The sequence below is a fragment of the Eleginops maclovinus genome, chromosome 4 (assembly GCF_036324505.1).
Source record: "Eleginops maclovinus isolate JMC-PN-2008 ecotype Puerto Natales chromosome 4, JC_Emac_rtc_rv5, whole genome shotgun sequence".
Taxonomy (NCBI): domain Eukaryota; kingdom Metazoa; phylum Chordata; class Actinopteri; order Perciformes; family Eleginopidae; genus Eleginops; species Eleginops maclovinus.
Window position 1 is genome coordinate 29,436,934 of NC_086352.1, and position 24,988 is coordinate 29,461,921.

A 24,988-nucleotide genomic window follows, 5' to 3' on the forward strand; every position below is an offset into this window, starting at 1 on the left:
AGATGGAGATTTGACAGAGAGGTGGCGGAGAGTTCAGGTTATACGAGGCCTGTCGATTAGTGCGTTTGCGGCTGACAGGTGGAATCCCAGGGGCACGTCTGTCACTGCCACGGCTGCCAGGCCGGAACCCAGCACCACCACAGGAGATACCCATGGGCGGGAACATGCTACTCACCGAGGAACCTCATTGGACCAGGCCTGAAAGCCCCCGCCTCCCAGTTGTAGTCTAGATTAAAGCTTTATTTTGCACTGAAAGCAGGGCGAAAGTCGTGTTAATCCCCCACTAATACATTGCTATCAGTGATCTGTTTACAACCCCATCCAAACATCTTCCTGGAACAGGTTTTAATCTGACCAAAGGCACAATAGACATTTTTTTAGGGGCCCACGCAAAATTTTACTTTTTGTTGTTGTTTTTTAAATGTTGCAGAAGTGCATGTGACTCTGAAAAACACAGTGCCAAAAGGGCCTCTGCTGTTGCTAAGATCCATTAAGATGCAAATCTTGCTTTTACTGAAAACGCAACTGGGGCAAAAGGAAAAATCATACTGGGTTGAACAAAAATAATGGCAAGAGTTAAATCGGATATTATGGCCTTCAGAGGAGAGCAGAGACAAAAGTAGGCCACAGTAGTCTCAGCGGATCGAGTTTATATCAAAGTATCAAATAAAGCGCCGGTCGCTCAGAACCTTCCAGATACTGTCGGATTGTGTGATTTAAGGACATGTTTCAGGTGACTTCCTGTGATTCAGGCAGCTGATTGGTTTAAAATGTAACTACCTCTACATAGAATAGATGTGCCTTCAGTATCAGAGTCACTGCTTTGGTTTTCTTCTAGTGGTACAAAGGAACATATGCAGGTATGTTGTACCATATAGTCACATTTTAAGTAGTTTACGTGAGACAATCAAATTCATGGTATTTCATATATGGTACAATTAAGAACGAAATATTGCACTTTTTTCTCTTACATTTATCTGAAAGATATAATTCCCAGTTGCTTCTAAAAAAAAGGATTTTGAATAACAAAAATGTATGATAAACCTATAAAAGACATATATAATGATAAAGTTCTATAATAATAAAAACATAAAAGCTCAAACTATTAGCTTCCAATCCTTTGTGACGTGTGACAAAACAACCAAATTCTTCTGGACATGTTAGCAGCAGAACTACATTTTCCATATTAATTTCTGATATTTGAGGACCAAAGAAGTAAATCTATTAAATATTTCTGGAAAAAAAGATTAGAGAAAAGTAATAAAAAAATACATTGGGTATCAGAACTTTCTTATAATTATATGTTGTCTAACGGCCTTCCGTATTAACTTGCAACCCTTTGCAGGGTCAGTTTCCAATGCAGGCTTGAGATGGCTTGAAGAAATGATTGTGATGTAATATCCTATACCGATGCATTATATTGAACATCAGGGGGAAAATAAGCTAGTTAAGCAAAGTTAGTTAAGTTAGCTGCACCTAATAAATTGGAAAACTAGTTTGCAGGCTCTTCTGCAGGAGGTTCTTTATTATTCAAATGATGTTAATGAAAACATAAAAGCTTTTCATCTATTCATTGAACCCTATTAAAGTTTGAATTACTTTGGTCTTCATGACTTTTCTACCTTTTTGTTTTTCACTTTTTTTTTTAATACCTATGATGTCAGACAGAAGTCAGTTGATGTTTCAAGCAAATCCTTTAGATTTCAGATATCCGGGGGAATCTCGAACATGAAATCTGAAATAAACATGTCATTGCCAACGGGCAGTGATGCATGTGGACATTCGCGGGCAGTGATATGCGATAACATTGCACAGAGTTGGCCCACGTGTGATATCACAGAGAATTTCTAGAGTAAACTCGCTTCCGTGTTTGTTGTTGCCTATCGTGCAGCATTGTTTCAAACAAAGACGGATTTAGGTGGACTTCCTTCTCAGCACTTCTTAATCATCTATGATCACTCATGGGTCACAGGAATATTGTTTGTGTGCTGTGACCTTTGACCCTCTGATCTCCTGACTACGGCTGCTTGGTAATCTTGCCGATATAGGAAACTGGATGACGGTAGATCAGAGGAGCGCGTAAATTCCTAAAGTTTAGCTGGCTTTAATTCAAAAGGTGTCACTTTCGTTTTCCTCTCTCTTAGTTTAAGGACTTTAAATGGAGACCGTCTGCAGACATGTGGGGGTTGGTATGGCGGGGATTGGGGCCCTGGACATAAGGGGCCCGCATGCATCAAGCTGAAAATGTGCTGATCTGAAAGAGGTTGGTATGTGGTGTATATGGCCAGCCTAAACTGCAGGAAAAAATTGATTTTCTAGGGTTGCCCTTCTTAGTTGATGAGTCAACCAATTGGTCCTTTTGGTGTCAGTCGACCAAGAGTTGTTCAGTCCATTAGTCGCTTGTTTTCTTTTCTTTTCATGATTAATGTCTTAATTAAAAAAAACACATCTATTAAATGATGTAATCGCTTGGTTGACAAGTCGTTGAGTGTTAGACGACTAAGAATTAGTTTGGTCGAGGACAGGCATTTGATTTTGTAAAACTTGAATATGTTTGTGAACGTAAGATGCAGCAACCTTAGCTGACTTGATAGCACTTAATGAGCAAGACAAAAAGACACAAAAAATAAATAAATAAATCACACTATTTATTCAGACTTACTTTGATGCTCCCCTGAAAACTGATCATAGCGAAGTCAAACTGGTCCTTGTGCTACTGTTTCACATTACTCAACGATGGCACAGATATCATGGCTCATCTCCAAATCACAGGCTGCCATTCGCAGCCCTTCATTCTTCTAATGTCCTGCAGAAGATAACAGCAGAGCAATCATTTGGTTAATACAAAGTTCCTGTTTGGATCATCATCATTTCACCATGTCTGAAACCTATCTTTGGAGTGGAGCACATATCAGTCTCGGATTGGAAGAACAGGGTCTTTAAAAGAGTGACACACATCCATGTCTTTTTACTCAGGCATACCAAGAAAACAATTACTTTTCTTGTGCGTTCCATTACTCAAAATATTATACTTGTAAGTATGCCTGGAATAAATCTAGTATGTGTGCCAGAAATGTCAAGATGTCCTACTGCATCGCTTCTTGTGAGCATGCTTTTCTAAATAATATGACCTGCAATCCTTTGTGCAGGGGTTATATGATCAAAAGGCTACATTTTATGAAATAGTAATATGTAACAATTGTAAGCATATTGCATGCAACAGTACATACTAAAAAATAAAAATAAAAATGGAATGGAATGGAATGCATAAATTGCATAGAAAAGAGTTGTACTTGCATCTATAAACAAGTTTGAACTTCTACGCTAAATTGAATAAGATGCCAACACTGTCTAAATGATACTCTTGAACACTTTAAATCTCAAGTTGTGACCTAACATTATAAAGAAGTGTCTCCAATAGGGACCATGTTGATATCCGTATGTTAAATAGGGAGAGTTTGCCAGATAAAAACATATCCGCTGCAGCTTTTTAAATACCTCTGGAGGAAAATTAAATGGTCAGCCAGGTCAGTCATCAAAACAAATAAATATCTCCATGTGTCTTAAGAGCTGCAATTTAATTACATTACATTAGATTACATCCATAACATTGGCTTTGAGAGCTTATTTCGAGTAACGTGGGGCAACACCATTAACAGCATTATATAAAACAAATATTTTTACATTTGAAAAACTTAAAAAGTGGAAAAGTCCACTGAGGTCAGGATTATTTTAGTGTTTAAATAACATCTGGATTTGTTTATTTGGGACCATGTTCCACTTTTCAACTCTAAGTAACAGCTTCCTCCCAGCGTTTCATTCAAATGCAGTTACATACGTAATATTTTCAGGAGGCCCACTTTTAAGTCCATGACCTGAAACAAACGGAGGAAGTGAATCTTAATCCAAAAAGTAGCATCAGTTTTGCATTTGGTTGCGTGCAAAGAGTGTCTCCATTTAGACTTGTTATGTAAGGGCAGGCTGTAATCTGTTATATAAAGACAGAGTAAGTGAAATGGGCTGTGCCTACATTTGGTAGCTTCCAGGATTTGGTTTTCCTCTAACAGAATTGTTTGTTCTCTTTAACATTTGTAATATACATTAAGTTAAAATAAAAATATTTCCTACATAATGTTAAATTAACCCTTAAATTTAGACTTTGGAGCCGATATAATACGTACGTTCTCAAAATGGTAATGCTTTAAAATAACAAAAACTTTTTGAAAAAGAAAATGTGCTCAGATTTGTTTAAGATATCAGTCATAAAAATATAAAATCCCTAAAAAAAACTGAGCAAAGAAATCAGCTGCAGCTGAGTATGAAATGACTTTATAAATATAGAATCTTATAACAGCTCACCAGGACATTCGTACTTGTGATATGAATACCCAGAACACACACTATACTTCAATATACTATACAAAATGACACACTGACACACTTTACATGACATACATATCACACCTAGAGGACACAGGAAAATACAGGATGTGTAATTTATTATTGACAGATAAGTGCCATTGCACCTCTGGCCATACTGATGTTTATTTCAAATACTGGTGCTGCTCAAACACCAACTGAATGCTGCTGCACTTCCTGTGTACCAGAGGCTGTTTACTGGGAAATATTGTTTGTATTTGTTTAACTGATTTAACGCTGAAATCTGGATGAGAATAATGGCTACTTGAAGGGCAATATTATAATTAACCTTTACAGTAGGTCTTTAAAATGTGAGAATAATAATAAATAGATAATTAAAAGCTCATTACCTTCTCAATCCCAGGTTAATCTTCTGATTGCTTCAGTTGTCCATCCAAAACCGTCCAACCAGAGAACCCAAACTGCTTTACCTGTATCAAAGATGGCTAAAAGAAAAAAAAAGACTTATTTGATTAATTAACCATTTCTGTCATTTCATCTGGCAGATGTACTGAAGCCTACATAGACTATACATTTTCTTTGCTAATTTGAAATGATTTTTTCTGTCAATAAGGGTTATACATCAGGATTCAGGGGGAGCTTTGTATGAGCATACCAAATCTGTCATTTAAAAAACTCCACAGTCAAACAGGAATACAAAAAAAAGTTGTATTAAAGATGTTTGGAACTCTTTGTGAAGTTTATTGGATATTTTCCTGGGATGATTTTATTTTTAGTAGGAAATGTCACATATTTGATGCTTCATGTTTTTGTCAATATCACACATCATACATGAAAGTACATTTCAAGTTTTGTAGCTGGAAAAAAAATGACATATCTGTAAATATGAGGAAGACTGTGGTTTACTATAGTAGACATTTTATTTATTTATTTAATTGTTTATTTCTATATTAATTCGTCATTGTTAACATACACGCACACACCAGATAATCCAGTGGGGTGTGTGGAGCCTGCTGGAGAAGACGGGACAGTCTCTCAACTGAAAAGAAAAAAAAAGAAGGTAATTTTCATTGATTGTCACAATTGTATTTTCATTGCCTTTAAACCTTTAGTTCAATATTGTAATACATGAATAAGTCACTTAGTCTATTACAGTAAACAAATAAGAAACCCCTCATTAAAGAGTTCAACAAAACAGACACATTTGTCTTCAGTTAGTTTGTAAAAATCGAAATCGATTTTGTGGATTATACAAGACAAAGAAAAAGCAGAGATCATCAGGAGAAATTGTATCAATTAAGACTTCCTATGATCCCTACGTGTATAATTATCCTAAAAACACTTGATGATATGCTTATACAGTTTAATTATCAGCCCTAATGAAAATGCTTTGTGAAAACAACAAAAACACACTATAAATAAATCTAAAATGACTTAGAAGGTATCATTATACAGAATTATTGCCACTCACTGACATATGTTTGCAGGGGTAATAGTATTTAATGGTTCATATGGTTTCTGTATATTATAATAATTTTAAAATTCAATATACTCACCATATGGAGTACATTCATATACTGTAACATCCTTTAAATAACCCTGTTCATTATGCATTATAGAGGGGGGGCTTGCAAATGAAGTCAGTGAGTGTGCAGTAATTATGATTGAAAATTGTAATTAAGCATTGTTTATTGTATAGTCTTAATTATACAGTATTATTTAACATGATATATGTTAAATAACATGGAAAGCAATGAGAGAAAGAGAAGTCATCTGATTGAACCACATTCTGTCAGAAATGCTGTTTTTCTGCTGAGGATATTTTTGGCTCTCCACAGAGATGCACAGAGAAGAAGAGAGGAACAGAGTGACGGCTGTCAGAGGGAGAGAGAGAGAGAAGCTTTCAGAACTCCCCCCGGCAGGCAGTGTGTGAGATCTGGGGCCCCGGGGCCCTTTGGATGGCTCACATTGAATGGGTGCCCTGGCGAGGTGACCAGGCTCTTTGAGAGCAGGTTACGAGGGGAAGGGAATGCTTTTGCTCTGCGTTTGGCCCCCTGACCCACTGTCCAACGTCTGCCTTGCCAGCTTTGAAACCCAACATATTTATTTGCGTCGCTCTGAAGAGAGAGGGTGGAGTGGCTGTCAGAATAAAGTCATCGTCCTGCTGACAGCTTCATCTGCCGTTGAAGGGCAGCTATGACAGGCGCACAATGTCGCAGCGTCGGCCAGCCCTGGGCGAAGAACTGTCATCTGTGGACACGCTGGGAATCTCCCCTCCCTCCACTGTTCCCAAGCTCACTTGATACGCCAGAATTATTTCCCTGGCCTTGTTAGAAATGTTTTTTATCTCAGTGTACAAGCATGTCAACAGGGTAACATGTGGGAACGGTCCATTGCTGGGATTCAGGGAGGCTTTTGTTGGTTTCATAATTAAGAAGGAGGGAAAAGATGAGGCAGTAACACATTCAAGGCATACCTACATACATTTATATTGTTTATTTAATAAAATGTGTTGTGTATTGCTGATAAATCAAGGTAACCTCTAAGGTTGTATTGGGAGATTTCTCTGAGGATCTGATACCAGTTATAGCAAATCAACCTGTCACACAGGCCAAACAAAGTTTTGTCTTTACATGAAATTGAAATTAGCTGGTTTATCAATTTTGGTTGGCTGCACAATTAGGAACACCAGCCAATAAGTCACACAGAGATATAAAAACAACGGTATAATGTCATCTTTAATCCTTCTCATTTTTCATTTGAGTAATAAAAGTTTTAAATTGCCTTCAAGTGTTAGTAATTAATGTCTCCGATTAACAGAAATTAGAGACTTGTGGCATGAGTAGAAACAGAGATATACCCTGACAGCAGAGTGACCTCCCTCTACAGGTAATTGCCTGAGCGATGCTGCGGGTGGTGTAGCAACGGTGCAGCGACCAGCTGGTGTCGTGCTAATGTGCACGGGGCACCCGGCATCCTCTCCTATCAATAAGTCATTATCTGAGCCGTGCCACTGATGGGCATCCTGCAGGCCTCTCTGCTGCTCAGACAAAGAGGAGGAGAATGCTGGAATGCTGCCCATTTATGAGGTGTTAATCATGCCTCAAAACAGCACCGCACCATAAACGGCTCAATCTAGGTCCCCTAAAGATTCTGCCAAAGATTTAGATTATTTTGACCGCCTGTCCTCTCAGTGGAGGTTGCTGGGTTCGTACGAGGACATTACTCATTGCTACAAAAGGGTTTTTCATGTCCCTGGATGTTATTAAGCCAGAGGAAGAAAAAAAACGGTTTATTTTTCTTACAATTCATATTCTGCCAAAAAATAAACTACAGTTTAGCGTTAAATGTAATGCACTAAGAACAATGCTGTGTTCTTAATATATGAATTCAACATTGTGCATAATGGGTACAATTATTTTAAGGTGTCACAACTGAATGTTGGTGCCATTTTCTGTAATAACAATTAATTTAGTGAAAACTAAAATATCTCTGATTACAAAGTCATACATTTACAAGAACAACATTCCCTTTGCAAGGTTTTTTCCTCTCCAAATGGATTATATATTTATTCATTATTTTTGCTTAAAATTATGACATTTGAATCATTTTATGGCAACATTTTTGAATCATTTTTCCAAATTATTTATGGACATTAAATGTGAAACTGGTGCATTTATAGTGCTGAACATAACAGGATTTCCAATATTTTTCCAACACTACTTCTTGGATTGCAGGGTAACTAATGCTATCATTGTTTTTTATTTATCACATTTACATAAATGTATATAAAAGCAAAATATATCATAGGACTTTGTTTCTATATTTCTTTCTGGGCTCATGGTTTTTCTTCTCAGGAGGTCGAGTCTATGTAATACCCCCATGACTTTTCAAGGGTTATCTGACACCAAAACCATTCAGAGTAGTTAATAATAATAATAGGAGACAGGATTTTACAACTCTTGGGAAGCTGAAATGATTTTATCTTCAATCTCTACCACCTCAAAAATAAACAGGGAAATCACCTTGATCGAGTTACCGAGTTATCAAGAAGGAAAAGGGTCTGCATGTCTCAGATTGGCTTATGCAGCGTGTTGGCCGATCTTAGGCAAGGTTAACTTCTGTGCAGGACACCTGTGTTTTGTCAACGTATCATCTTACAATATCCTACAAGAAGTAAAAATGTTTATTATTTTATGCTATTTTTTTCTAAGAAAGTCCAACAATACCTTCTTTAGGGAACAAGATCACTGAGGGTTAGGGTTGGGGTTAACTGAAGCACATTTGGATTTGGATTTAAATGACTATGAAAGTAGTTATACTTAAGTACGGAGGGTACCTTACAAACAAGTCAGTTTTTCATTACGCAACAAAACTACTTGGTTAGGTTTAGGGAAAGATTGTGGTGTTGATTTAAATAACTACCGGAACATTGTTACTTAAGTACGGAAGTTACGCAAGAATGACTCGTATTGACTTCTGGATTCAGGTGAAAAATAAACAGCTCTATCTAAGTCCCGCATTATTTGGAACTACTCATTCACCCCATCCTCCTTCCCACTCAGACTTCATCGCCCCTTATACCATTCACCAGTCATTGCTGAGAATCACGTGAGTTTTATTTGACATTTCCTGTGAAATTGATCATGTGGATTGCAAATTATTTTCGTAGCCATAATTACGAAAAGTTTCTGAGAACAGTTATTGTTGATAGTGTCCTCTGCTTTGCTCTACTAACGCGTTAATGTCATCAATTATAAATATGAAACTCTTAGACGGACACAGTGTCTTACTGGCCTATGCGAGGAAGACCATATACATGAATGTTTCTTTACTCCACAAGCTGTTTAAAAAATACAAAAATGAATTAAGAATAAAGAAAGACAATAGTAAAACACTATCCAACTTCTCTTTCTTTGTGGTATTAATCGCCCCCCCACAACACCCGGGAGTACCACCACTAACTCTCTAAGCACCATCGCACCATCAGCTCAAATTACCGTGAACAATAACAGAAGAAAGCTAGTTAATGGCGAACATAATTGGCCCAGACAAAAGGCCAAACACTGCGAATCACACTTTCCAGCAGGAGTGAGCAGAAGGCGACGTCTGGGCTGCAGCCAGCGAGTGGGGAGAGATATTTCACTGCAGATATCCATCTACCACCTGAATCACATTTCATGACTCGGTCAGCCACTGAACCGAGCGGCGGACTCTTTTACAGCCGGATACACAACATGGCACTGTGAGAGAACGACAGTGTTGGCAGTGTGCTGTCCAAAAATCATTACTATTCAGATATAGATTATAAGCACATCAGAAACGCTCTACAAGAAGGCCTCATTATGTTGACATTATTTCCACTTATTTAAAAGGATTTCCTGTCCCCACCGGTGTGTGCATTGGTGTTTTTCATTAGGTGCATTACATTCCTGTTGTTGCCTGTCGGAGATGTTAAATGAGGTAGACAAGGCTTAAATCCTCTACAGCGCTGATAACTGGCTCACCACTCTCTCCCCGTCTAACACACTGCTGCGAGGAGGAGGGTTAACTATCAGCCATAATGTGTAACTGAAGATCAGCTTCCCCCTCCGGCTTCACTCCTCCCACCCCCCCACCCCACCCCTCCTGCAGCACCCCTCCCCTCCCATGAACCCTGATGCTGTTGTTAGGGTGGTCTCTGCTTCTGCTGTCACCAAGCCGCCGGTCTTTCAGACGTCCCGCTCTCTCCCCTGTGTTTTTTTTTCTTAGGCGTCACAAGATTACTGAAGCACTGCTGACATCTCTATCAGCCTGACCTAACACTCTGCCCTTTTCCTCCCTCCCTCCCTCGTCTTACACTCCAGGATCCATCACACTCTGGCCTGAGCCGCTCACTCCTACACATTAAAAAACAAGAAGAAAAGGGAAAAACAAAAACATTGAAAATACAGAAGGAATACCACTAAGTTTTTCCTCCCCAGCAGGCAGCACATGAAATAAACACTTTACAGCCTCCAGCACTTGAAAGTAATTCAGATAAGACTGCTCTCTTCCTCAACTCGGAGACAATCCCATGAGGTATTTCTGCTAAAGCTGTGATGTGTATGAATCGAAACAGGGATATTTGACTGCTCATTCCTACCAATTCATCCATTTTTATTGTCAGTTGTACTGTACAATATAAATATAACATCCTTAGAGAACAATTCCACAGAATAGATTTCAGATGGTGTGTTTTAATCTACAGTAGCAGCATCGGTCTGTCGGTCAAACTGTAATATCTCAACAACGATTGGATCGATGTCATGACATTTTGTTAACAAACATATGGTCCCCAAAAGATTAATCCAACCAACTTTGCTGATCCGTTGTCTTTTCCTGTAGAGCTTACTGCCACCATGCTGATCCTCAAACTTTTCATCTTTTTGCCATAACCAGCTTTGGTGCGAACTGCTAGCATGCTAACACACCAAACTCAAATGGTTAACAGGGCCTTACACTTGTTAATCATCAGAATGTTATTGTTAGCACGTTAGCATGCTTAATTCAGCCAGAACATCTCTTAGTCTTGTAAAAAAAAACAGACCAGATTCATAGTTTCCTAAAAATGCAATATGAATTTAAAAACTTTGCAATACCATTATATTAATCTATTCATATGATCCAAAGTATTTCAGGAAATAGTTTCCATTAAAGTCCTGGAGAGTATTCAATCCAATTTCATACAAGAAAATAGGATTATAATAAAGATAGAATTACATTCAAAGCATAACTGTTTCTAAAGTCTGCAGGCGTTATACAGTGGGGCAAAAAAGTATTTAGTCAGCCACCAATTGTGCAAGTTCTCCCATGTAAAAAGATGAGAGAGGCCTGTAATTTTTATCATAGGTATACCTCAACTATGAGAGACAAAATGAGAAAAAAAAATCCAGGAAATCACATTGTAGGATTTTTAATGAATTAATTGGTAAATTCCTCGGTAAAATAAGTATTTGGTCACCTACAAACAAGCAAGATTTCTGGCTCTCACAGACCTGTAACTTCTTCTTTAAGAGGCTCCTCTGTCCTCCACTCGTTACCTGTATTAATGGCACCTTTTTGAACTCGTTATCAGTATAAAAGACACCTGTCCACAACCTCAAACAGTCATACTCCAAACTCCACTATGGCCAAGACCAAAGAGCTGTCAAAGGAGACCAGAGACAAAATTGTAGACCTGCACCAGGCTGGGAAAACTGAATCTGCAATAGGTAAGCAGCTTGGTGTGAAGAAATCAACTGTGGGAGCAATTATTAGAAAATGGAAGACATACAAGACCACTGCTAATCTCCCTCCATCTGGGGCTCCACGCAAGATCTCACCCCGTGGGGTCAAAATGATCACAAGAACGGTGAGCAAAAATCCCACAACCACACGGGGGGACCTAGTGAATGACCTGCAGAGAGCTGGGACCAAAGTAACAGAGGCTACCATCAGTAACACACTACGCCGCCAGGGACTTAAATCCTGCAGTTCCAGACGTGTCCCCCTGCTTAAGCCAGTACATGTCCAGGCCCGCCTGAAGTTTGCTAGAGGGCATTTGGATGATCCAGAAGAGGATTGGGAGAATGTCATATGGTCAGATGAAACCAAAATAGAACTTTTTGGTAAAACTCAACTCGTCGTGTTTGGAGGAGAAAGAATGCAGAGTTGCATCCAAAGAACACCATACCTACTGTGAAGCATGGGAGTGGAAACATCATGCTTTGGGGCTGTTTTTCTGCAAAGGGACCAGGACGACTGATCTGTGTAAAGGAAAGAATGAATGGGGCCATGTATCGTGAGATTTTGAGTGAAAACCTCCTTCCATCAGCAAGGGCACTGAAGATGAAGCGTGGCTGGGTCTTTCAGCATGACCATGATCCCAAACACACCGCCAGGGCAACGAAGGAGTGGCTTCGTAAGAAGCATTTCAAGGTCCTGGAGTGGCCTAGCCAGTCTCCAGATCTCAACCCCATAGAAAATCTTTGGAGGGAGTTGAAAGTCCGTGTTGCCCAGCGACAGCCCCAAAACATCACTGCTTTAGAGGAGATCTGCATGGAGGAATGGGCCAAAATACCAGCAACAGTGTGTGAAAACCTTGTGAAGACTTACAGAAAACGTTTGACCTCTGTCATTGCCAACAAAGGGTATATAACAAAGTATTGAGATGAACTTTTGTTATTGACCAAATACTTATTTTCCACAATAATTAGAAAATAAATTATTTAAAAATCCTACAATGTGATTTTCTGGATTTTTTTTTCTCATTTTGTCTCTCATAGTTGAGGTATACCTATGATGAAAATTACAGGCCTCTTTCATCTTTTTAAATGGGAGAACTTGCACAATTGGTGGCTGACTAAATACTTTTTTGCCCCACTGTATATCTGCCACGGTATGAGGTTACAAGCATAGAAGGAATTGTGAGAATGTCTTTATGGAGTTTCAAGTGCAATGAAATACGGCTTACTTTAGACCACCAGTGTGACACAGTGAAATGGATATAGGGACGGATGTAAAAATAGATTACAAAGCAGATTTCTGCACAGTGTAGAGACGTGTAGGAAAATCCCAAAGCAAGCCTCTTAATTTCATGCAGAGGATTGAAGGCCATTTAGCCTGATCAAAGCAAACATTATTGGCTACTATTTTACAACGTTAAAACAAATACTTTATACAATTTGTTGAACAAATGATATGCTGCCTTCTGAAAGTCTACTGTATAAAAACGCAGTGGGTCAACCACAGAGTGCATATCACTGTGGTTCTCACAATGGCTTAAAAAATATAAAAAATTGTGCTGTGGAAGTGCTTAAAAGAAAATAATAAAAAGCTAACAATAACTTGCTTTAATGCAGAGGTGTGGACCCGAGTCATACTAAAGTAATAAATCAAAAATGTTGTGAGCTTAAAGCCGCCTCAACAAATTCAAAAAAGACTTGCAACCTAACTTGGACATTAACACCAATGACTCATGCCTTAACTTGGACCCGAGTCTTTTGACTTGAAGAAACTTGATAACCTCTTCCAAGCTCAAGGAGAAAAAGAGTATTAGAAAAGTGTTCCACAAATAAATTATCTCCTTTTATTGACACGAGTCGACTTGCGTAACCACTTTTAATTCCCAGCAGAGATCCACTATGTTTTATGTGACAGCATACATTGAAGTTGCAGAAAAAGTGCGATAAAGAAACTAACATTTACTGGTTAGTTGGAATAATAGAAACTTCATAACTTGTTTAGGACTCAAAAATGAAAGACTTTGAACTGGTCAGTCTAGACTAAGGACTTTACTTGGGATGACTTGACTTTGGACTAGTCAGTCTTGATGTGGGACTAATCACTCTTAATTTGGGAATAGTCAGTCTTGACTTGGGAATTGACTTAGGAAGACTTGACTTTGGACTAGTCGGTCTTGAATTTGGATTTACAAAACAATGACTTAGTCCCTACTCTGAAATGAACATTAGTGTAGTAAGTGTATGTACATTTACTGCGACAGCATGTACACCATCACTATGGGAACCAGACCCGTCAGAGACTCGTGCTGTCTTTAATATTGATCAGACTTTTGCCAAACACGAGGTCTGCATTTCTAACGTCTGTATGCGTGATATGTAGAGTGTTGTCTCCCTTGTGTCTTGCATTGTCCTGCATCTTGTATGTGAGCATGTTCAGATGTATTATTGGTGGTCAGTACGCTCTGCTCTGGATTGAGATAAACAAAGGCCTGTAATTGTATTGTTCCTGCTGAATGAGGCAATTTTAATTCTGGTCATTCACACACATGACCAGTCTCTCTTTTCATAAGTTATATTGAATTTCGCCTGCTGAATGGTGTCTTTGCTCACCGCACTCATTCATCCAATAACCCCCCCCAGTGTTAGCTTTGGAGATTTGTGAGCAGAATGATTTTCATCTGCAAACAAACTGCTGCTCTTGATAGGATTCCTCAGTCAGCCCGGCATGAGTTTTTTTATTAAGCAACCTAAAATGACACAGTCTGCGGGGGGGCCTGCCAGTGGAAAGATGCTGTCCATTAGCTGTCAACAATGACCACTGGTTCTACCCTCCCATGGGACTGGCAAGCAAGGCATCGTCTCATCCTGAGTCTGGCTGAGAGATCACACTGGCCCCATTGTCTCAAGCAGCCTTGGGTTGTATTGTAGCAGCGCCTCTGGGAAAGGACGAGTCTTCACGTCTGTGGTCTGTAAAAAGAATGGGCTTTCTCCAGGGTAAGGCCATGAAACTTTAAGGGATGAATCTAGAGGAACACAGAGAGGCTACGGAGTAGATTTGGAATAGGGGCACCCCTCCTTAGACGAGCTCGGAGTCCCCATCCAGACCTCCCTCTCCCTCTCCCAGTGCTGACCTCCCTTCTCCACCTCTGTTTAATAATGCCTGGGCCTTGGTCATTATTTTGGGCAGATGGAGACGGGGGCAGGCAGTGAAAGGAGCTGGTGTCACTCCTGAGGAGAGGATGGTAGGGATGACAGAGAAGAAAAAGCGAATCAGAGAAAAGATCAAAAGCAGAAGCTCGCCTTTCACTTGCCTGAAAGCGCTAAAGAGGATAAGGAACGATCGGGCCCGGGGTCTCCTGTCCTCTCTGGCAATTAGACTCAGCTGATGGAGAGAAAGGCGTGAATGGCAGGGTTCAAGGCCCTCTCTAGGACTCACACAACGGGAAGGAGTTTTTTCCCCGACGCCTCCTTTATCTTCCTCTCCTTTCAGAGTGTCAGAAATGCAGCTGAAATATCTCTCCAAAAAGACAGCACAATCCCCAATGCCAAACCTTAATCACGGTGGCTGATGAGATTGAGAAGGAGGGGGCGGGGGGGCTGTTTGAGAGAAAACACACATTCTTTTCACAATTCATCTTTACACTTTATATGAGGCCAGGATTCAAGGGAGGTGTAGTCGGTTTATATGCGATAATTAAATTGAACAAAGTAAACTCCATATTTTCATGAGACTAGAGGACATACCAATAAACAGCTATATCTAATTAAGTTTTAAAATGTGTTACAGAATACAGAAAAACTGTTCATATGCCTAGCAGATTAATAGTTGAAAAAAGAAAAACATGAAGGAAGGTAGAAAAATTAAAAGATGCTTAAGTTGCGTCAAACTAATTTAATGAAAAGGCATAATAATTAGTCCACATGCATCATTAAACAGAAGTTACTGGCGTTCCCTGATGGGGGGGCAGCTATGATGATTTTGTACAATAGACCCGACTCTTTCATACAATTTAGTATTCATTTCTTCTGACTAGAGAGCTGTCTCGGGCAAGACCGCAGCAACATGTCCCACAGGAACCTATTACCATCTTCTACATATGCAAGAGTTTCAATAGGCAGTCTATCATCCTCACAGAGGGACACGCAGCTTTTTCTACAACTTTAACAGCTTGTCATAAAAAGCGCACCCGGGATTTCAATTACGCAGGTCAAGAGAAAATGAAGGGACAGTATTTGGGTTTCACATATTTCATTTTAACATATAAACGTTGGATAAGCTGGCTTGAACGCCATTTCTAATCCAGAGAAATATAAAACCACCTGAGCAAAGTGTAGCTAAGGATGTGGCACACAAAATAGAACAAAATGGATGTCTTTGGGGGATAAATCCCTGTTTAAAAAGCAGGTTGGTCTGTGGAGTCCTCCCTTCAGAGGTTTGTTCAGGCTTAGCAGTGTAGACCCCAACCCATAATCCTCCTACGGACACACCTGTAGAGGAGAGTATAAAGACCCTGGACTGAGCTGAGTCAAACATCAAGCTTCACTGAGTCTCTCCACAGCAGCTCCACAGCCTCCAGACCGACCCTGAAGATGACTCCCTCTGCCAGCCTGCTGCTGCTGCTCCTGCTCGGCCTCTCTCAGGCACTTCCTCTCGAGGATGAAGCAGGCCAAGAAGAAGAAGACGACACTGTTGACATCACCACCAGGATTCTGACCTCTAACAACGGCACTGATGAGTTCCTGCTGGAAGGAGACCTGCTGGCTCCCAAAACCAGAAACGCAATGACGTGCTGGTCCCAGAGCTGCCAGTGGAAGAAAGGCTCCAACGGCTTGGTGACGATCCCCTTTACCGTGAGCAGTGAGTTCACCAGCTGGGAGAGGCAGAAGATCGACTACGCCATGAATGCCTTCCAAAGCAGAACCTGCCTCCGCTTCGTCCCTCGTCAGGACCAGTATGACTACATCAGCATTGAGAATAAAGCCGGGTGTTACTCTTCTCTGGGCAGGACGGGAGGAAGACAGGTGCTCTCTCTCAACAGGCAGGGCTGCCTCTACAACGGCATCATCCAGCACGAGATCAACCATGCTCTGGGCTTCCAGCACGAACAGACCAGGAGCGACCGCGATTCTCACGTCAGGATCAACTGGCAGAACATCAACCCGCAGATGGCCTACAACTTCTACAGGCAGGCCACCAACAACCTGAACACCCCCTATGACTACACCTCCATCATGCACTATGGAAAAACAGCCTTCTCCATCCAGTGGGGGAAAGACTCCATCACCCCCATCCCCAACCCCAACGTCCAGATCGGCCAGAGGCAGGGCATGTCCTACTGGGACATCGTGAGGATCAACGCGCTCTACGGCTGCCAAAACATCTCAACCAAATGCTCAAAGTAATAATTTCTGAAAATACATGTTAAAAGCACAATATTAGATAAACAAAATGGAATCTGTGAACCTCTGATACTGTACTTCATAAAATGAAAGCAAATGTAAACATTTTGTTTTTGTGAGTTAATCTATTTCTCTTGAAAAAAACGCCTACTTGTGCAAATCAGCACACACATTTTGGCACACAATTAAACCTCCACAATCTTGTCCCACCAGGTTTTTATTTATTTTGATATGTTTTTTGTTGTCACCAAATACGATGAAGAAACCAAAACCAAGCTGACTGAGGCTGAGTCTTCTGACATAGACCCTGTTCAAAAACATAATTCAAATACACCAGTGGATCAATGATTCCCATACAGAGGAGTGAAACACAGGAAGTATGCTGTGTGGAAATATTGGGGGTGGCTTTGTTGCAATACAGAGGATACCTGCACTGTGTCTTCTGTATTACCTGATGATATGTTTCGCAATGAAGACAGTGTAAAAACAATTAGAAAACATGCTGATATAAGATAAGATAGCTTAAAGTAATGGCTAAATGGTTGAAATAGTTAGCTTAAAGTATGTTAAGGGTTGAAATAGTCAGCCAGAAGTAATGAAACAAATTTTGAAATAAATTTAGCTAGTAGATGGATAAGTTATAAATAAATGTTAAAAAGTTAGCTTAAAGCAATGTACACATGGTTAAAAGTTAGCTTTAAGTAGCGTAATAAAACATTTGTTGAAACAGTTGGCTTTAATAAATACATGATTGCTAGTTAAACGTAATCAATAAATAGTTGGATTAGTTAACTAGAAATATTGTCCAAATGATTGAAATTGAAGGATCCAAGTAATGGAGTTGGTTGAAATATTAAGAGCCATAGTAGGTTGATGTTGTTTGCTAAAGTAGGCCTAATGGATAATGTTAAAAACTTTTTGCAAAAATAGTTGGACCCTACAACTGCATACTCAAGAAGCAAAATATCAAGTGTTGAAATAACTATTGTAAGATGAACACATTTGATTATTAATGGTCAAATAACATCCAGTTGTTATATTGAGACGAGTACATTTGTAACATGATAGGTGTTTTCAAACAAGAGGTTGCCCCTACCCGAGTACATCTGATAGGGCTGTGGGGTCTGTCAGGAACACATTTGTATTTGTCGATAGCTGAAAATAGTACAGTGGCGTTAAATGTGCAGCATTAACCATGTGTTTAAATCTGTGACTCTTTCAACTCGTTTTTTCTCTCTATTTAAAAAAATGTTTTTCTCAAATGTTTATTTCATTCTTTGTTCAACAATAATTTCCCTTAAGAATGAGCTTGATTTTGACCATGTGGACCCCCCACTACTCCCCATAGTGTGAACAATTCTATAGGGAGTCTGGGTCCAGGTAAATTACGGGCGAATTGTGTACTAGCTGGGTTGCTGCCCAGAGGCTGTGGAGCGACTGCGTTGTCCCAGAGCAGGCCAACATCAAAGCCCTTGATCCAGAAGAGCCTGAGGCTAAGCAACAGCCGACAGCTCTGATTGACAGCGGAAATTCAAAAAGATTTTGTGCGAGAAATCAGCACACTGATTTTTCACAAAATTACCTGCAAATATAACCTTAATTAAGAAATGCGTGGCGACACAGCACACCCATATATAAAAGTGGCCTTCTGATCAAACAGTGGTACATTAGGGCCATAAACCTGCCAATCTAGGTTTTTGGTGACAACTGAAAATGGTTATTTGATAGGCTTATACATTCAAGGGGGGGGGGGGGTTATGACAAATATATAGTCAGTCTTGAAATTCAGTGGACATACTGTAGCACCACCAGCCAGAGTTTGAGGGGGAGGAAGCATCATAAAATGTAAACAAACTGAGCCAGAAAGCACCCAACAAACCAGTCTTGCTGCCAGTGTTGAAACAGCTTCCAGCTGCTCTGCAGTTTGCTCACTTGCAATATTTTATGTTGGGAACAAGTTTAACACCATGTTCCCAATTAGTTCCCTCCATGCCATCTCCTATGCGCCACTCAAAAATTCAGGGTGTAGTAATAAATGTGTTAATAAAGACTTTTGATGGATAATAGACATTCCCACTGTCAATGGAGCTTCACATGCAGCGCCTCTCTGCACACACTCAGGCACAGCTGAGTGTTCTCAGGTCCGATATTGAGTTATAACAAGTCTTTTGAGACCGATCAGCTGCTGTTTTTGTGGCTCATCAGAATGCATGTGCCGCATCACATTAGTCCCCACGTGTGAACTGTGATTTTACTTGGTAATTTTGAAGCGTCTCACTGCCTATACATATTCATGCTGGGCCTATAAGTGTCAGATTGAGATGTCCTTGCAGTGTCCTTGACAGCAGGTTATTAATATTGAATACCTAAGTCAACATTATAACTAGATAAGAGCTATACAGGTCATCGTCTGCCACATTCCCCACACCCCCTGTCCTGGGAACAAACGGACAAATCATCAAATTATTTTAGATCTGTGTAGGATAGGAGTATCAGGTCAATTATCAAATACTTTCAGGTGCGCTATAATTATACAGCATTCGACACAAAAATGATGGGATTCTTATTGCATTTCACATGAGCAGTTTTCCACTTGTTTTACTCATTTAAGAGACTGCCGACTGGGAGCCCACGCGCTCCGACTTAAAAGCCATAAATCCCAGGGTATTACTCTGAACGCCAACATCTTAACTATTCCAATTCTACAATCCCTAAATTGGTGCGGCTGTTGTTGCTTGTGGCTGCTTTTTAAAACCCTCCTTCTGCTTCTGAGCAGTATGCAGCCCGGTACCGGAGCTTTGTCTGGCTGCTGTGCTTGATAGGATGCTGGCTGCAGGCGTCTCGTTGCAGCAGCTGAGAGGAGGTCGCTGAGGTCCTCCCGCTTGTGGCGACGCCCAAGGGCCATCAACACAGCGGGGAGCCCGGGTGCTGGTGAGGTCTCGCACAGCCTCGCCTCGCTTCATGAAAGCCTAATGAAGAGAGGGGGGCTTGGAAACGGTGCTGTTAGACGCCCACTATCCTGCAGCATGGGAGCATGGAGAGGATGAAAACAGTGTGCAGGAGAATTCAAAGAGAGAGCAGAGACACAAAGGCAGGAAATATACCCAAACTTTGCATTTATTGCTTTTGGAAATGAGAAACAAAGTCTTCATCTGTGATTGTCATTAATAAATAAAGTTGCATGTATACAGATCTGGCCCCATCCCATTCAAAAGCAAAGAGTAAAATACAACAGAGTACAATCCTCCTCTTTGTATATTGCATGAAACACTACATGTAAGGACTAATCTTATGTAAATATAAGTCCATAAAGTCACGTTAAAGTAAAATCAGTCAGTCAATTTTGTACGCATATAGCCATTTATCCATTATAAAAAGGTAAATAAAAGAAAAAACATGCAGAATATTTGCTACGTATCAATGTTGCTGTAAATGTCAAACAAAACATTTTTAAAAAACAAAAATATTTCAGAAAACGTAAGATTTCACAAAACACAGCAGCAGTAGAGAAAAACAACCACATTTCCTCAAACCGGAAAATGTCAGCACGTATTGGACGTGTGTTCCTCAAAAAGTAATATAAAAAAAGAAGCGTTAACTACTCAGCAAACGTAATCAATTAGCCACCATTAGGCATTATGGGAAATGTGGACCAGTCTTTGCCCAAATAAGAAGTATTTTCCTTTGTTTAGATGCAACTAATCAGCAAAGGGGAATTCTTTTCCAATACCTACCTACCTCTTCCTGTTTGTGTTATGTTGTTGGAATTTCTGAATTGCAGTTGTGTTTTGTGAAATTATGTTTTATGAATGTTTTGTTATTGACTTTCAGGGCCAGCGTTATATGTACATATGAAAGCCTTAATTCTTTTTACCGAAAATTCATCATATTCTTTTAAACCCCAAAAACCATGTACTATTTTCTATGAAAATGTCTTATGATGACTTGTACTTTAAAATGGTGACCCATAATTAAATTTACGTTCATTCCAGCAACAACTTTGTTCACCATTTGGTGATTATTCCATTTTGGAAGTCAGCACATTTTCGATGTAAATAACATAAAGATATTAAACAAGTTGTCACACACCCAGCACATACATGCAATATAATACAAACTGATATTTCAGCTGGTTTCACAAAAAAACATAACCTGGGGCCATGACATATAGAAAATAAAGCAGCTTCTGATTATCTTAAAGAAAAAAACTGTACATACAATCTTTGGAAATTAAATTACAAATATCTCTGCGGGGTCCTCAAAGGACTGCTTTGGTTGAAAGGTCTTTTTGGGGCTATGTGACATGAGCGATGCCCAGCTGTGTATCACCACCAGGGGATTTAGATTCAAACCTACCATGCACCCAGAGACATGCAGGTCCTCTGGGAACTGTTTTTGAGGAGGAACTACAATAGTTTCTTCTTCCTGCTGCCTCTCATCTCACTGTACTGAACCTGCAGGGAATAAGAACATGAGTCACTCTAAAACCAGAGCAAAGTTGTTTCTTATTTTAAGTTTTTGGTTTAACATAACCATTATTCCTCTCCATCTTGTAGTGCTTTTTATTCATTGCAAAACAGTCTCAATAGACTTGTGCAGTTATGAAGTTATGTTATTTTTGTAGGCTGATTTGGAAGTTAAAATCTCAAGGGCTCACCTGACAAATCAATGGTGTTTATCCATTGGATTTTGGAATATTGTAGAAAAAAGGATCTCTGACAAATACATGTTTATGATATTCACACTTTTTGTTACAAAGGATAGTCTTCATATAGTAACACTACTTTATGATTTTTTAAAGTGTGTAAATGCCATCAGCAGAAATAAAATGCTGTGTTATAGCCAAAACTACTACTGCTAAGCTAAAGGCAGCCAATGCTATGCCATAGCCAAACTACCACTGCTAAGCCAAAGGCAGCTAATGTTGGGCTATAACCAAACTACTACTGCTAAGCTAAAGGCAGCCAATGCTAGGCCATAGCCAAACTACCACTGCTAAGCTAAAGGCAGCCAATGTTGGGCTTTAAACAAACTAAGAGTGCTAAGCTGAAAGCAGCCAATGTAAGGCTATAAACAAACTACATCACAGAAGTAACACAACTTGAAAATCTGTTAATGTTCTGTTTACCACAGATGTTAATTGAAGCATCTAAACTGTTGACTTCAAAACAAAGGAACAGAAAGCGGTAAAATGCTAACTCAGTTCCGGATTTCAGCACTCATTCCTGCACCACTTTAAAATGAAGAACTACCTCTACTGAGCAGGACGACCACAGTCATGAGACAGAAATAACAGTGGCTGGCCGAGAAGCTAGAGAGAGTCACCGTCACAAAACCCAGAGGCCCAAGGGCATTCAAGAAGGAGAGGGAGGAGACAAATGGGGTCAAACGACTTAAAGAGAAAAGGACAGACACAGAGAGTGTGAGGAGGAGAGACAACAGCGGGTAAAAGGAGAGAAGACAGAAAATAAAGAAAGGCAGGAGGGAGGATACAAGAGGGGAGCCGGCCAACTGATTTTTTGTAAATGGCTCATACTTTAAATTGGCATTAGAAAACTTTTCATAATACCACTAATAGTTTTTCCTTATGGTTTTATTTTTGGCTGCTGTTGAAAAATGAGCGATCACTTATTCACAGGGTGAATGGCATTTTTAATTATGTTAGGATTACCAGTGGTGGAATGTTACGAGTACATATACCCGAGTAATTATACATTTAATCCCCAACATTTATTCAAAATTAGAGTTACTATTAACACAAAAATACATGCTAGTCTGATATGATGCAGTATTGTAGTACTAATGGATAGCATTTCACTTAAATTGGCTCCATGTTGACAAAGAACATTAAAATGCTCTTACATGTATTTGTTGGAAAAAATTGAATAATATAATATCTCTAATATCATACTGTGAAAAGAGTCAATCTGCATAATGATAATACTTCTGTAAAAAAACATTTTGAATTTAAAACTTTTACTTGTAATGGAGTCATTTTAGACAGTGGAATGTTTGTTTTACTTTAGGGATCCGAGTACTTCTTCCACTACGGCACATTACTAATGATTATAAATAAAATAACAAATTTTAACTTATATTTGGGAAAGCACAAATACTGCTGCATTATTTTAGATAGTGTAATTTCATTCTTCCCATCGCCCAGCCGTGGGTGTATTCGAGTTGGAGGACTTGTGGTGTGCACACTTATATTCTGCTCCTGCTGAGGGGGGGTGGGGGGTTCATGCAGGAGGCAGCCTGGGAACAGCTTGCCCTGCAAAGCAGCTCAAGCAGCAGACCTCCACCAGGGATGTATCACAACCAAAAACACAACAGAAATTATACGGGGCTACATAATTATACAGATGAAGCTAATTATACAGACAAGGGGGAAAAATGCCTGGGAGTTGTTTTAGCGTGTTGCACGGCATAGCGGGGCTGGGGGATTTTGGGCTTCCTGGCCGGCTTACCTTCTGCACATCTGAAGGCACCCTCGACAGGAAATCAAGCACTTCATTGTTGTCGATGCTATACGGGTTCCGTAATTTCTTGGTGAATTTATTGATGCCTAAAACAGAAATTCACACCCAACGTATCATTAACACTAGTCTCTTGTGGCTGCGCTCTTTGTTTCCACACAAACAAATACCTGCAGAGGAGGCTCAGCCGTCCGAGAAATATTACTGCTGTAGCTTTTATTCTTCTTTTACTTTCACTTCTTAGGCTGGAAGACTTTTAACACCAATAAGATCTCATTCAGCACATTATAAGCAGCTAATATTAAGGAGATAATGGGGAAGGGACTCAACAGCCAGAAAATATAAGGAGCAAATACTCTGTACTCTTTGCTTAAATAAAGGCAAACTGACAGATCAACACTAAACAGATGATTTAATAAACTGTATTTGACACTCACCCCATATTAGAACCACGTATCGAACAGGGATGTAGTACGTGAGGATTGTTGCAGTGATAAAAATTAGGATAGCCAGGCCGGACAGGAATGGCACCGACCAGTTGAAAGTGCTAAAAAGATAAAACATCAGTAAATATTCCCACTTCATTTACTCATCGTCTGTAAAACACAGTACAAACATGTATCTGCGGCCCCTCTAATGCAGACTTTATACTGGAGAAGCTTTCAATCCATTTCATAATGTCATTCAAAACAGTTGAGCTCAAACACAAACAGAGATAATGAGCTGTGATTCACCGTGGCTAGATAATTCTTACTTTTTAATCCTCTCCCCAAAGTTGGCGATCTCATCCAGCAGGGTTTGAAGGGTGATGATGGTGTCTTGGACCATGTGGATTTTCTCCATCAGCCCTCTTCTCTCTGACTCCTACAGTTAAAAGAAAAAGGGTCCAAAGTCTTCAAACATTGTATAACGGAAAGTTCAGAAGGGTGTGTTTACTGCTCTTACTTGCTGTTTGAGTTTGTCTTTTTGGGGACTTTTATAGAAAAAAAAGTAGGTTGTTGTCAGCAGATAATTATATTATAATTCTACAAAGGTACATGTTTAAAGAATAAAAGATGTTGCCCTTTATGAATCTAATAAAGGTTTGTGCTGGTGAAAAAAGGAAGTTACTATAAAACCTGGTGAGACACTTTCAGATAAGCAGCTCATTAAATTCATCTTGAAATAACTATCAGTACCAAAAACCAGATTTAATACAGGATTGAAAACAAAAAACAATTGAAAAGACAAACAAAATCAAATTTTTACTTTTGTACTTTAAACAATTCTGAGCTTCTAGAGTATTTTCATGTAATGCTACTTTGTACTTCTACCTCCCTACATTAATGTAGTACCTGCAGTTACTTTGCAGATATTTACTAATAACAAAACACACATATATATGTATGTCTGCGGGCCGCTGGTATATATATATATATATATATATATATATATATATAAAAATCAAACCTTAAATAAGGCTTTAGTTACACCTGGATTAAATTCACA

The 24,988-nt window shown here is 39.5% G+C and overlaps 1 protein-coding gene and 1 pseudogene across 4 annotated transcripts in view; one reads left to right on the forward strand and one right to left on the reverse strand.

Annotated features, from left to right (window-relative positions):
- The first annotated feature begins 16,214 nt into the window (after positions 1-16,214).
- LOC134863313 (high choriolytic enzyme 1-like) lies at positions 16,215-16,974 on the forward strand (annotated as a pseudogene).
- A 3,149-nt stretch (positions 16,975-20,123) lies between these two features.
- LOC134862953 (multiple C2 and transmembrane domain-containing protein 2-like) overlaps positions 20,124-24,988 on the reverse strand; it is a 45,025-nt gene continuing 40,160 nt past the window's right edge. For all 4 annotated transcript variants that reach the window (XM_063881102.1, XM_063881100.1, XM_063881101.1 and 1 more), the window contains 4 exons: positions 24,255-24,364; positions 23,938-24,047; positions 23,492-23,589; positions 20,124-21,478 (listed from right to left, as the gene is read on the reverse strand). In XM_063881102.1, coding sequence (XP_063737172.1) covers positions 21,431-21,478; positions 23,492-23,589; positions 23,938-24,047; positions 24,255-24,364 — 366 coding nt within the window. In that variant the 3' untranslated portion in view covers positions 20,124-21,430. The remainder of the gene's footprint in view (positions 21,479-23,491; positions 23,590-23,937; positions 24,048-24,254; positions 24,365-24,988) is intronic.